This window comes from Ovis aries, chromosome 14 (genome assembly GCF_016772045.2).
Source record: "Ovis aries strain OAR_USU_Benz2616 breed Rambouillet chromosome 14, ARS-UI_Ramb_v3.0, whole genome shotgun sequence".
Taxonomy (NCBI): Eukaryota; Metazoa; Chordata; class Mammalia; order Artiodactyla; family Bovidae; genus Ovis; species Ovis aries.
In genome coordinates, this window is record NC_056067.1 from 37871598 (window position 1) to 37886313 (window position 14716).

A 14716-nucleotide genomic window follows, 5' to 3' on the forward strand; every position below is an offset into this window, starting at 1 on the left:
AGAATGTTTCACTCACCAGCTTTGATTTAGACCGTGGACCCTTCGTCTTGTGATTTGACTTCTTCAAGTAATCTCTACCCTGTTAAGTTGTAGGAAACAGAATGGCCAAAGTTTACCAACATTAAAAATAATATTCAGATGGATTACCCACAGAGGACCTCCAGGGAGGTGTGGAAGTTCCCTCTTTTGTGGGCAGAGTGAGAATGTGCAGTCACCTCCACCACGATGCTAGGTCTAAGGACTGGGGTGTTAGAAGAACAGTTTGCATTGTGGTAGGCAGAAAGCAACCTGATTTAAGGGAAATTTTCTGGGGCTGTGGTATTGTCACTTAGAAGACCTAATTGCTTGAACTACCTCTCAGGCCATTTGCAACCATGTCATCAGGGCTAGAAAGATCCCATGGACTAAAACCACAGCATCAGCATTTGAAAAAGCGTGTTTGTGGACGTTGTGGAGTAGAATATCGCATCCTGAGTCTGGGAGTCACTGTGCGTTTGAGGCGTAGCCCAGGGCACACGGAGTGTCACCTACTGTAGGACCTGAGGTCACTGTTCAATGGGATCGCACTTGCCAAAGTGTCAAGAGGGAGAATGGCTCAGTTAGCCACCCACCTCTCCCTCTACGGCCTAGAGAGGGTGACAAGCTGGGGGCAGCAGAGGCGTCCGTCCATCAGCATTGCAGGTCACATCCTGTTACAAGTTATTCTTGCAGCAGAATTTTAATGCACTGGATATTATTCAAAATAAGCAGTCTAGATCTTAGCCGTCATCTTTCGTATTGTAAGATCTGATTTGACCTCTGTCTGCAAAATAAAGCGTGCATACTTTTGTAGAATATGACCAGCCGTTAGAGGTTTCCTGTGGAAGCACAAGGGGCCAAGAGGGTTGGGCAAGCTGGACTGTTTGGCCCTCATTCTCCAGTTGTGCCATTTGGTCCTGCAAGAGGACAGGGGTCAGCCCAGGTGTCCTGTGGGGTGAGTCTGTAGTTACAGGTGCAAGGGGACAAGACACGGTGATGGATTCCCCTAGCCACCCACCATGGAGGCTCCAGCACAAGTGGCTGCCACCCTCTGCGTCCATCCCACTGGTCAGAGCGTGCTGGGCCTTTCCGGTCCGCTTCAGCGCTTGTCCTTGGTTAATTAGGTTGAAGATGGGGAAAGGAAAAGCTTGAACCCTATCTTCAAAGTAAGCAGATTGGTTATTTTGTTTTTCAAAGAACAGGTCCAATATACAATTAAAACTTGTTTCTGGTAACCCTCATTCCAGGAAAGACGAGCTTTTAACAAAAGGCTTTTGACAGCTGCAGGCTATTTCATTTTTTTTAATGCCGAATGAAAAATCAATACATTTTTCTGGGTTATACATATTCAGAACAGGCCTGATATTTCCATTATAATGGAAAGTGGGTGTCTGCGCATCTCGCCTGTCAGAGCTGCACTGCCGCGTTTTCCAAGCCACTGCTAAATATTTCAAACCCGATTTGATTGTGGTTCATGACAGCTAATGTTTCTCAGCTCTTGAGCCTGCCGACAGGCAAACGCACTTTAGTTCACCCCCCACCCTCAAATGTAGCTCCCCCCAAAGAAAAAGGAAAGAATAATTTCATTCTTCAGTGTATCAGTGTATTCTTTAAGTAATGTGATCGCCGGAGTTCTGGGAACAGCACCCTGGTTCTTAGGAGAATTTCCAAATTCCTATCATCAAGGCCCCATGGCAGAGCTTTGTCAGGTTTGGAGGAAGGTTTGACTTAGTCTTCCCTGATAGCTCAGTTGGTAAAGAGTCCATCTGCAATGCAGGAGGCCCCGGTTTGATTCCTGGGGTGGGAAGATCCCCTGGTGAAGGGATAGGCTACCCACTCCAGTATTCCTGGGCTTCCCTTGTGGCTCAGCTGGTAAAGAATTCGCCTGCAATGCGGGAGACCTGGGTTAGATCCCTGGGTTGGGAAGATCCCCTGGAGAAGGGAAAGGCTACCCACTCAAGTATTCTGGCCTGGAGAATTCCATGGACTGTATAGTCCATAGGGTCACAAAGAGTCAGACACGACTGAGCGACTTTCACTTTGACTTAGCCCACATTATCCTGTTAAAGAATCAGGAACAGCTAAGACTAGTCTCAGGTGTTGATGGACTCCCCTTTCTGCAAGCCTGTGATTTGTACAGCACTCCCCTGGGCCCTGGTTATTTGGTGAACGGTGCCCTTTTAAAGGGTGTGTCTTGGGTGGCACACTCAGTGCATGGTGACAGGTGCTGACTTCGTGCTGATGCCGCCTCTGTTTTTGCTTCAGCCTCGTGCTCCTTCCACAAACCACTTTCCAAGTGGTTCATAAAATCGTTGCGAATCCACATGGGGTTGCTAGTTGGCACACGCACCTCCTTCAGAAGCAGATGTTTCCACAAATCAGGAAATCGTACAGTCATGCTCACCAACGTGATGAGTGTAATGTGTGTTGAGAGAACAGTGTGCATTTGTGGCAAGAAAGCCACCTTAATTGAAGGGGCATTTTTTGGAGCTATGGTATCATCACCTCCCCCCCACCCCCCACCCCCAATCTATGCTGCCCTTGGAACCCTTCCCTTTTAGAATGTGTTGATCTGCTGAAACGGGGCTTCCCTGGTGGCTCAGTGGTCAAGAATCTGCCTGTAATGCAGGTGACCAGGGTTCAGTCCCTGTGTTGGAAAGATATCTTAGAGAAGGAAATGGCAACTCACTTCAGTGTTCTTGCCTGAAGAATCCCGTGGACAGAGAAGCCTGGCAGGCTGCAGTCCACGGGGTGGCAAAGAGTCACGACTCAGCGAGTAAACAACCTTTGCTGAAACCCTCATACCTGAGGGCTCAGCCCTTAGCCAGCAGACATGAGCGAGTGCTGTCTGGGAGAAGCGGTTGTACAAAGAGGTAGTGATGGAAATAGGTTTTTGAAAGGCCTTCAGCCAGTGTTTTATGGGGAAACTGAAGACAGAAGGGATGCCAGAGGACCTCACAATTATTTGAGATTTGCTTCTGTTTCCCTGAACCCTTTAACATGAAAATACACCCAAACAGGAGGGGTGCTCTGGTTTGAGGGCTGCTGTGGACTGTATCCATGAGGGTGGGCGTCCACAAGGGGTTTGGAGGCATGGCCTCTGGAGTCTTGTGAGCAACAGACCATCTCATCTGTCTGAGACATGCAGGGCCTGCTGCTCTGGCTGGAACAGGCCAGGCACGAGGAGCAGAGATGACCTCCTCACCCAGGCGCTGGCTGTGCCCCTGAGAAAGCATTCCTGGTGTGTTCTGGTTAGGTTCTGAAATAGCGTTCAACTCTTTGGGGAGAAGATGGTTTTGATTTGTCTTTTTTTATTTGGCCTTAAAAATGGCACAGTGGCTGTTGTGTTTCTTGGGGAAGAAAAGTAACTTTGTCTTCTAAGGAAAAGACAGGATTTCCCAGATAAAACCGGATCGTCGTCCATCAGGTCTTCACTTCCCACCATCTGTCAGTAGCTGACATTATAGGGGGTGGGAGGGAACCACTTCTGTAATGACCCCAGCCAGTTGCCACTGACTTAACTGTGGGGAAGAAATGCGTTCCATGAACACTTCCCCTCTGCTCTGTGCTCTGTGTGCATGTGGGTATCAAATACACATCCCTAAAGGAAGCATGGCCCACCCGGCCAGGCCCAGGGACTCAGAGCTGGACACCCTCCTGCCCCTGGCCCCCACGCGCTCCCAGTGCACGGAGCCCCAGGCCCTGCCCGTGGGTGCCCAAGGCCCGGTCTCAGTGACAAAGCTGGAGACTTTGGGGACCAACAAAACAGACCCTGTCTGCACAGCACTGTGGGGCCGAGCTGTCCAGATGAATTCATAGTTTACATCTCTGTTTTTTAATCATATCTCTACCTTTATTGGTATTCAGAGCTCACAGTTTTCTGGTTACTGTCAGCCTGGGCTTTCATCCATTTTAAAAAGCTATTTTTCCTCTTGCTGTTGATGATGATGGTATAAAGACAGATGGTGTAACTGCTTATGAATGTCCTATTTTATTTCCCCAGGACCAGACAGTTCACTTGAAGACATATATTATTTCCACATGCTCAGGTTATGCGGCCCAGACAGTGTCTGCCTCCTGCAGCTAGCTGCCCTTCCAGGGCTCGCCTTGCAGAGGGCGACACCTGTAGGTCACATGCGGAACTACAGGGAAGCACCTACAGATTTGGGGTGTTTAACATATCAGAAATGATAATATTAAATCTAAAAACTCAGAGAGAAGAGGAAAGTGAAAGTGAAGTCACTCAGTCGTGTCTGATTCTTTGCGACCCCATGGACTGCCACGCTCCTCTGTCTGTGGGATTTTCCAGGCAGGAATACCGGAGTGGGTTACCATTTCCTTTTCCAGGGGATCTTCCTGACCCAGGGATCAAACCCGAGTCTCCTGCACTGCAGGCAGGCTCTTTACCATCTGAGCCACTAGGGAATCCCTTTCAAGAGAAGAGGACTTGATTTTTAAATCTTTAAGAAGAAAAAGAGATGCAAAAGAAATTCCTGAGCCAACCTTGGTCATTCACCCTCTCACTGGAGCTTGGTCATCGTCACTTTCCCACCCTTAGCAGGGCAGGGAGGGAAGAAAGCAGAAGCCCAAGACCAGAAGCTCATAGACCGAGGGCCTGGGACAGCCGCAAAGCGCCATGTGGGTTCCTTGCTTGTTGCGAGAATGATGTGCTCATTCTTCAGTCTGTCTCTGGATAGATTTGTCTGAAAAGGTTCAAAGAGCTGGGGTCAGTGCCAGAGTGACCGTGAGTTCTTAACTCTCTGCTTGGATGGCTCAGCCCACATAGCACACAGAGAGAGGCGCTGGCCTTGGAGCTGGCCTCCCAGTGGCTAAATTCCTTCCCACCTCTGCAGAGCAGCACCTCCCAACGCTGCTCATCACATCGGGATGTCCCCTGTGTGTAGGTGTCAGACTCGCTCCACCTGGGGTGGTGTGTGTGTCCTAGAGAGGAGGGGTCATCTCTTTGCGTAATCGCATTTGATGAATGTATGGGTACTTGCAGGTATTTTGTATCACAGGATGTATTTGGGCAAATGAGTATATTTTAAGAGACTTAGCTACTTTGGGTAGTCCCAACTTAATTCTGATCGACTGAATGCTGGTATCACCTTTCAGAAATGGATTTTATAATTATAGTGCTGAACAATTTAATCAAAAGCCAAAAATATGCATTTACTATTTGGCCTGAGTTAAGATGGCACCTATAGCATGCTGTGTAACTTGTTTATTATTGCTCAGCTAACACTTTGTATGTATTTTTTTCCTCCACTAAAGGCTGTAGCGTGTTAATATGGTGCTGTATATCGGACTGACTTCAAACCATGGTTGCATGCTTTTTCTTTGTTTGAACTAGGAGTGGGCGTGGGAAGACTTGATGTTAACTTGACTGTGCAGTGAGACAGAAAGGCGACACAGAAATTATTTGCAGAAGCCTCTTAGTTGAAGAGGAAAACAAGCAGTATCTCCTCTCATGCGTGTTCCCCATGACTGACTCTTACATGCCCTCTTCGTGGTAATGAAGAAATGTTCCCCGACCTCTAGTTCCATCTTCCAGCTCTTGGTCTTTCATTGTCTTTTTGGGAAGAGTTAGGAGAATCCGGCTCTAAACAGATACTTTCTTCCTCAAGTGCTTCTTAAATCCTCTGAGGTCAGCTTACTTTGAACTCTTTTTACTCCCTTTTATGAGATGAAATTCAGACACTGTTTTCTGGAGGGTCGTTAGTGTCACACCTTGAAATGTTGAAAAGTGGAGTTGGGGCCAGAGAGACCCAGGGTGATGTCAGAATAACCCCAGGTCCGTGGGCCAACAGCCTTAGTCCCATGGATCTTGTCTGGCAGTGGTCTTGGGTGACAGATGTGGGCTTCAGTGTCTCCACATCCAGGAAGCTGTGCTCTTCAAAGTCTAACGATTTCATCATCAACCTACTTTGGTTTGCTCGCCTTATTCATTCATTTACCTGTTCTTATTGAATGTCTTAAATAATGGTCCATAGGGCCAGGAGAACAAGAGAAAGATGCCCCACTTCCTTTCCCTCAGCATCCAGAGTGTTTTACCCTCTTCATCCCCACTTCGGCAAGCGAGTGGCATTTTACTTTGTGACTAACCTCATGTTGGAAATGACCATTCTTTTTCCTTCACTGAAGTAGTGTGTGTTGAGCTGGAGAGAATTTCCTTGGTTTGTTTTAAGCCAGTGGCGGGTGAAGAATGGAATGACTTCAAACAGGAGTGTATGATTTGGATAAGGAATTGTTTCCCTTTCTCTACAGATCTAGCTTCTCACCACTGATGCCTGGCGAACCCATAGATGTTTGTTTCCTGGACCTCTGCACACTGATGAAATCATATCACTGATATTCTGTGACTCTTCAGAATATGAATGACTGTAAAAAAAAAAAACACAACAAAAAACCCACCACAATCTGGCAGGTGCTCAGGCACCACGAAGCCTTATGCAAGGTCTAGTTCAATGCCAGTTCTCAGTGTGGTCAGAGCTAGGCAAGAAGCAAGCCTGTGGCACTTTTTGCATCTGCAAGTGTTAAAGACTTGCATGTGATTTCAGAACTCAGTTGGAGTTATTTCCTCAACAGGATTGGCTTTTCAATAAGAAAAGCTCAAACGAGGTATTTGGAATCCATCTCAGAATACCGAGTGTCTGCACGTCTAGACCAAGCTGCAGTCTCCTGCCAGTGAGTGGGAAGGAAAGTTCCCACCACCGCCCCCAGACCGTGCATCCCTAGTGCGGCCGGCCTCTCGGGGCTCACTGTGTGGCTGGGGGACAGTTGTTCGCTGCCTGCGTTTTGTGGCAGGTACTTCTTTGGAGTAGCAGCCAAGAGTCCTCCATCTTCTGTCTACTTTTAGTCCTTGACGTTTTCATTTTCTTCTTTTGCAGAAGAAGCCATTGAAGATGTTGAAGGGCCCAGTGAAGCGGCTGCTGATCCCGAGGAGCTCGCTAAAGACCAGGAGAGTGGAGGCGAGAAGGACCAGAGCAAGTGGACAGGTAGCGTGTGTGGCTGCTCTCCAGCCCCCATGTTCCTCTCCTGGAGGAGGGCGGCAAACAGGCCAGGGGCAGGCGCAGCCTCGGCTCGCTCAGAACGGCTCAGCCAGTTCTCTGCGGGTGGGAAAAGGATTGTATTCTTGCTCTGTTGCAGTGGTCACCTTCCTTCTCCTATTACTTTATATTAAGGAATTTTAAAAGTTGCTTGAAATGGCCACAGAGCCAGCTTACTGATTGAGCAGGCATCCGGGTGGCTGGCGCTGTCCTGGGGCTGCTGTGTTTTGGGGTCACGTTTCCTTCACACCTCCTCCCTGTTGTTGTTTTTGCCCTTGGTGTGATTCTTCCTCCATGGAAGGTCTGGGGCCCTGTCCCACACTGCTCACAAACCGAGTGGAGGGACTTGCCACGTGGAACTTAATCAGGGTCACCCCCAAGTCTCTAAGGAGTCAGCAGTGTGGAGGGTGGGCTTCATCCTGCATTTGGGGGTCCCAGGCAGCCTCTTTGTATCCCTGGTGTCCTGCTTTGGCCCAAAGGGGAGGCAGGGGGACGTCTAAGCAAAAGCAGAGGAAATGGAAGAAGTTAGGAAAGGAAGTGCTGTTTCTGGAAAAGGTGCTGTTAGAGAAGTGGGGAGTGGCCTTCTCTCAGGATGACAGGGTTTCTGTATCGAGGGAGAGAGTTGCTGAGACTTAGAGGAAAATCTTGGTTCTTTTTTGAGGAGGAGCAGATGGTTTCTGAGAAGACTTATCAGGCCAGAGACATCTCCCAGAAACACCACCGTAATTAGAGGATGTGATGTGACAAGCCACAGAAATCATTGTATTTGGTCAACCTGGTTCTTACTGCCTTCCATTATTAATATTGTAATACTTCGATTTTTTTTTCTTTTGAGAAAATATTTGCCTTCTGGAGTCCGTATTGGTTGGGCCTTTGTTACTTTTCCAGGCATGACTGTTCTTAAATCACGTTCAGTGTTGGCCTTTACTATTTAAACAAGATACAGAATCTTGGAGGGAGGCCAGGGGAGAGCAATGAAAATGACTGAAAGCTGAGCAATACCACCTGAGAAGAGGCTGAAGGAATCGGGGCTTTCAGCCTAGAAGAGAGAAGTTCGAGTGTCACAGCGTCTGGGCATCAAGGGATGTCACTGTCCTGTTCCTGGGCGGGTTTTCCCTTCCCTGCTGCACATCCTCCCCCTTTGCACTGGGCACTGTGGTATCCAGAGGCCTGTGCTCATGCTAAAGCCGAGGGCCAGGGCGAGCCCCCTAGGACGGTCTGGAAGGTAGGACCAGGGACTAGGGGATGGGCATCCACACTCGGAGGCCCTGAGCATGCGGGGAGGGTTGTCCTGTGTGCCTCCCAGGGGTCAGGATCCCAGACTCTGCTGTAATGTTCAGATGAGGTCTACACAGACTTGGCTGACACACATCTGCCCGGAGGAAGTGAGCTGGGTTAGGGGGATTTTGCAGACACAGTCTGAAGTCTTGAGTTGCCGTCCAGGCCAGTCCATCCTTTGTTTTCACAATTTGGGTGCCTGGTTTCTAATCCTGCCCCTGGGATGTTCTGGCTCAGTGACCTTGCTCCAGGCACTTTTCTGAGCCTCAGTTTTCTTCTATGAGATGGGCATTAAGAAAACCCCCTATTTCCATAGCATTGCTCTGAGGGTTACTTGAACCTGGGAAGCTTGGAACAGTGCCTGGCATAAAGTAACTCAGTATCAGGAGGGTTGTTTTTTTTTTGTTTGTTTCATTTGTAGTTTAGTTAAATAAGATGAGGAAACCTAGCGGCATTTTCTCCTCCCATTTGAATGTAGAACTGTTGCCAGGCAGTTGTTTTGAGAAGCTGGGGGAAGTAGCATAGGATTTAGTGTGCTTGTGCAAACGGCAGGTGGTACATGCTTCCTGCATTCTGTGAGCAAAGGACCCTGAGAGAACACTGGAACCATTTGCAAAGCTCCTACTGTGTGCCAGGCAAGCACTTGGTATGAGCTTCTCTGATCCTTAGAGCAGGTTAGGGTAACCTTTGTTGAGGGCAGTTCTATTAAATCTCATTCAGAGTGACTGATGGCAGGAGGAGACAGAGGATGAGATGGCTGGATGGCATCAGCGACTCAATGGACATGCGTTTGTGCAGACTCCAGGAGATGGTGAAGGATGGGGAAGCTGGGCGTGCTGCAGTTCGTGAGGATGCAGAGTCCCCACCTAGCAACTGAACAGCAACAAACAGCAGAGTATTTGTAATTCAAGAGGAGTATGCCTTCACTGGACTGGTGGACAATGCCGGGTGGTCATGAGACTATATGAAGACTGGAAATAAGCACTGAAAAGTGCCACTGTCTTTAATAAGACTCTGCTTTCTCATTCAGTCATTCAAGCAACAGGCCATACTTAATCTTTATCTCTAAGACAGAGACAGAATGAATAACTCAGAGATGCATGTTGCCAGTAGCACAGAAGTAAAGAAAGAAGGGAAAATTCTTCCGTGACTCCTGCAAACGATTCTCTCTTGACCTGAAGCTTAAAACTGTCTTTGTTGTTTGCGTGTGTAATGACAGGCTTTATTAAGGTGCGTTGGGCCAATTTGATCTTGGAATCAATACAGGTGCCAGCAGCCTCTCCTGAGCTTTCTTTGGGATCCTTAGTATTTTATAAAAAATGTCTGTTTGTTCCATTTACTCCCTAAATTGAGCTGTTCCTCTCTGATTAAATATGATGGGGAGTGCTTCCTCCCAGCAAATAAATAAGTAGCGATTTCACAATTTGTCCTGTTGATTAGTGGCTGCTCAGGATGCAGATTAGTCATATTTGAAATGGGCCTGGATAATTGGCATTTTCTCAGCTATTGATTATGTAATTCAAGGGTTTGCACAGGAACAGATAATCTTTACTAAAATTTGTTATTTTACTTAGGGATGGGACTCCTGATTTCCTTTTTGATGTTTGGTGAGCTTCTTTCCTTGAGGAATCAGGTCTTTTACCTTGAGCGGCAGCAAGACAAGCAGAAGAGAGACTTGAATCACGGGGGCATCAATCCCACAGTCAGTGGTTGGCTCCCTACCGCGTGCCAGGCACTGAGCAGAGTCCCACTGATCCCAGTTTCCTTGAGATTATGAGCCTTGCCTTCAGGGAGTGTAACACTCCACAGGAACGCCCAGTCATCAAACAGTGTTACTCCAGATCAGCACGGTCGCGGGGAACTTCCTGTGTCCATAAAGATGCTCTGCGTCTGCACTGTACAATACAGCAGCCACTGGCCACCTATGGCTGTTGAGTACTTGACACATAGCTAGTACCACAGAGGAGCTAGCTCAGCTTTACATTTTATTTCATTTCAACGAACTTAAATTTCAACAGCCTGTGGCTAGCAGCTAGCATATCAGCCATACAGATACTCAGGAGGAGCAAAACTAACCCTGAAAGACTGTGCCCCAGTTCTCCCAGCACCTTCCAGTTACTCCTCAGGCTACGTTAAGCTGTAACTGTGAGGCAGGCACTGGTCTCCAGCGTCACGCCCAGCCGGTGAAAGGCTCACAGGTACCCATCTCCACCGCCCTTGGGTGGCTCCTGGAGGCAGGGGCCACGCTCAGGCCAGGGGCACGTGTGCCTTCATCTGCTGATACTGACTTGCCGTTGTTTTCTGTGTGTCCTGCCTTGTGAGGAAGTTAGGCAGCACTGCCTTATATACGTTATTTCATTTGATTCTCACCCCCTACTCTGTGAAATACAATAGATACTGGAAGGACCCACTCCCTTGTGCCCCCTTCCACCATTTTCCAGATAAGTAAGTGGAGTCCCATGGAGCTTAGCAAGTTGCCAGAAGGCATACAGATGGTTTGGGTTTGCATATGGGCTCTTCCATATATTTCTGATATAGGGTGCTAAGTTTCCTATTCTCCTCTCCAAAAATGCTTTTTCAGTCTACCCATCTGATCCAGTTTTTACCCCCCTTCTGAGTGTAGAGAGTAACACTCACTCTTCTAAAGTGGTGCAGTGGAAAAGAGCAACATGACCGCCACCTGTGCGTTCAGCTTGAGTGGGGCTGCCGGCCATGAATGTGCCTCATAGTAAGAGCGTGATGCTCAGTCTGAGAGCAGGTTGGTAGAATGGAAAGACCTCTGTAGGTTTGGAGTCAGGAAGCCCACCAGTTAGTGAATGACCTTGGCCTTTGGGAGGCTTGGATGCCTCCCCTTGAAAACACAGACAAGTGATACCCACCAGCCGGAACCTGGGTTTTATGATGGGATGTGGTGGCACATGGACAAGCCCTTGGTAAATACTTGAGAGTCACATCTACTCAAGGCAAGTGTGAAGCGCTCCTCTGGGTCCCTGGAGCATGCAGGAAGGGTCTTTGAAGCAGAGCCTAATGCACAGCCATTTCCACCATCCAACTCTGTGGTTTTCTCTTTTACAATGTGAAAGTGATCGCTTGTTCTCTTTCACCAGTGTGGATTTGAAAGTGCGTGCTGTAGACTGAAGAGCCCCCAGTGTCAGCAACTGAACAATAATTAATGCAGTGATTATCCAATCAATCATTAATTGCTATAAATTAAGTGATATACAATTAATGTGATGCTTTATCACCAATAATTAGGAGAAAAAATTGAACTCTTGGCAAAGAATCATGGCAGGATGGTTATTTAAATCTTGTAGCCGCCATGGTTTCCAGGCTTGGAGCACTAGGCTGGGTCTAGTTAAGCTAATTTGAGACAGGATGATTGGGGGTATTAGCGCTTTAAACAAACAAACAAACAAAAGATGGGGCAACAATCCAACTTAAAATGACAACATGGTAACACTTCAGAAATCCCTTACTGAAGTTCATGTTTGCATTTTTGTAACATTTGGAGTTAGAATTGTAGCTAGAGCTTTGCTCTTCAAGGGGAATGGCCTGAAGGGATTTTTATTAATTTTTTTCAATCCATGATGCTCACCTAACACACAGCAATTAGTGCAGCGGAGCATCCCTGATTTGAATCTATGGAAGATTGCTATTAAAGGGGGGTATTAATGGGCTGGCAAGGTCTGGACGGCTGTTGGGGAAAAGTGTGTTTATGGAATATGGTGCTGGCAGGCATGATTCCAATCGGATTTGACATGTTTAACATAAATGTATAGTGTACGGCTCTTGCTGCGTATGAATAATTCCTGCAGACCCACTGCCTTTCTAATTACTGAAGTTGAAAAAAAGCAGGTCAGGCACATCCTGGTGGAAATCTATTACCAGCCCTCCCCCTCTTCTTGCTGTTGTTTACAGCTTTGTATAAATAGGAATGCCATTGTATGGGGAACTGAGTGGCTGAAATGTAATCTGTGGCAGAGAAAGGAAAGAGGCTGAAACAATACTAAAAAAAAAAAAAAAATTTGAGTTCATAAAGACAAAGGAGGTATGTGCTGAGAGGAATCGCTCTGTGCTACCAGGAGGCAGAAGCCTGGGGCTCACTGCCTTGGTTCTGCCAATGTTTAGTTATGTGACCTCTCGTCTCTGGACCTCCGTTTCACGGTTTGTAAAGCAGCTGGTTTGGACTCAGTGGGTTCTTGTGTTTCTGGGATTTCTTAAAACTGTGAATGGAGGAGGGACAGTTGTACAGTGGTGTAGAATCTTGGGGAATCTTCATTTCTAAGGTCAGAATGCTCGTAATTTGCAAGGATGTTCCTGGTTTCCAGGTAGTGGAGAAAGCATGGATGAGGAGTGGATTAAGAGTCCACACGGCCTCTTAGTCTTTTTCTGTGGTAGGCCTTTCTTGGGGTTGCAGAGAGTCGGACGTGACTTTGTGACTGAGTGACAAAAACAACACTGTTGCTCTCACCTGGCCCCTGTCACTGGGCACGTCACACAAACTGTCAGAGCCGGTGATGACGATATCCCTGGGGGAATCTTTGGAGACTCTTGTGTCACCTCTGAGTGGATCCCCGTGTCCCAGACCTGTTGCGGGCTGGAAACCAGGCCCTTCACCACCTCTACGAAAATCATTTTGGTCTAATTCTGTGTCCTTTCAGAATCTGGTTTCATCTCTTCACCTGACCCTAAAATAAATTTGTCTTTGCAGTAGGGTACATGAGAGGGAGTGCTGGGAGCCCGGCTTGCATGGCCCTGGTGTGGTTCCCATCCTTGCCGACGGAATCCATTTTTGGTTTTACATTTCCACACGCAGATGGGAATTGTGTGACTAAGTCAGCTTTTCCCTTCCTCCACCCTCTTTTTTTTTTTTTATTCCAGGCCACTTTCAGTATAACTTGAAGGCTTAAATCACTGCAGGCAGATTTCTGTCTCACAGTTGAAAACAAACCATTTGAACTATTTTTATGTTGAGAAGCAAAAATAGATACAGGGTATGGCGTATATCTGGACTTGCCTGAATTCCAGTAATTCAAAGGTCTCAGCTTTGAGAATTTATATAAAGTCATAAGAGAGAGAGACACCACATCAACTGAGCAAATACTCTTTGTGCAGATGTGGGATATGAAAAAAAAAAAAGTAGTTGGAACTCACTTTCTAGAAAGGACATCATGTGCAAGCATATAACTATGGTAATGGTGTGATGAGAATTGTCAAGGCATGGTTAGAAGGCAGTGAACCTGGAGTTGAAGGAGTAGATTGTTTTCATGGCTGTAGCAAATAACTTATAGGTTTGCCTATTATTCCTGCAACTTGGCCATGTTAATCTTCCTGCTTTGTTTCAGTGTTAGGTGTTGTCCTGATAGGGGAAGCACCTCAGTTACTAGAATCATGACCATGATCTAAAAATACAAAACACACTGTAGTGCCTCTCTCAGGGGATGTCAGAGCACTTTCGTTAGGGTCTCACATTCTTCCCCAGGTGCAACATTATCTTTATTTATCAGGCTAGAGAACCAAAACTCATCATTGGGAAAGTCCTGGCTGTCAGATTTGTGATCAAACGGTGATTTGCCTTCTGGGTCAGAGTATATTCCCTGGATTATAAAGCTGAAGAACCATATGACATAGGAGCGTTCCCTTAACTGTATGAAGATTGGAGAAGACTTGAAGATCCTGTTTCTCTAGTTGTCAGGCAGTATTGTCAGCTCTTTATGGTTAGGGGCACATGGCATTCATTCATATTTTTGTGTGTGTTTTGTTTTTTAAAGACATTTCTTAGTGCTGCTTTAGGTTTACAACAAAATTGAAAGGTACAGAGATTTCTGATATACCCTCTGTGCCATCTCCAATCATAGCTTCCCCCATTATCAACGTCACTCACCAGGATGCACTTTTTTTTTTTAACCAATGAAGAACCTACTACACTGATCTATCCTAATAATCCAGAATTCACAGTTCACCTTATGATTTACTCTTGACATACATTCTGTGGGTTTGGACATACGGCTGTCACTATAATATCCTACAGGGTGTTTTTGTTGCCCTAAAAATCTTCCGTACTCTACCTGTTCACTTGTCCCCAACCCCACATATGCATTTTTATAATTTCCTAGCAAGTGCTTAATACGTCTGAATATTTCATTAACAATCAGCTGGTGAAATAGCATAACCATGAACATTTTCAAGTGCAGGTTATTTGGTTTTATGCCTTTTAGATATTAAGCCCACAGGGGGAGTAGGATTCTCCTGCGTCGATTCACAGAAAAGGTGGGTGTAGGATGCCTGTGCTTGTCCTCAAAGCCAGGCCTCTGTCCTCACCCTGGGGTTCCATGGCTGTCCGTGCACCTGTATTATTCCCTAGAGATGCT

At 46.9% G+C, this 14716-nt stretch overlaps 1 protein-coding gene across 5 annotated transcripts in view; it reads left to right on the top strand.

Annotated features, from left to right (window-relative positions):
• The window catches only part of ZFHX3 (zinc finger homeobox 3), a 252177-nt gene that overhangs the window by 200585 nt on the left and 36876 nt on the right, over positions 1-14716 (top strand). For all 5 annotated transcript variants that reach the window (XM_060398455.1, XM_060398456.1, XM_042231873.2 and 2 more), the window contains one exon: positions 6909-7016. In XM_060398455.1, coding sequence (XP_060254438.1) covers positions 6909-7016 — 108 coding nt within the window. The remainder of the gene's footprint in view (positions 1-6908; positions 7017-14716) is intronic.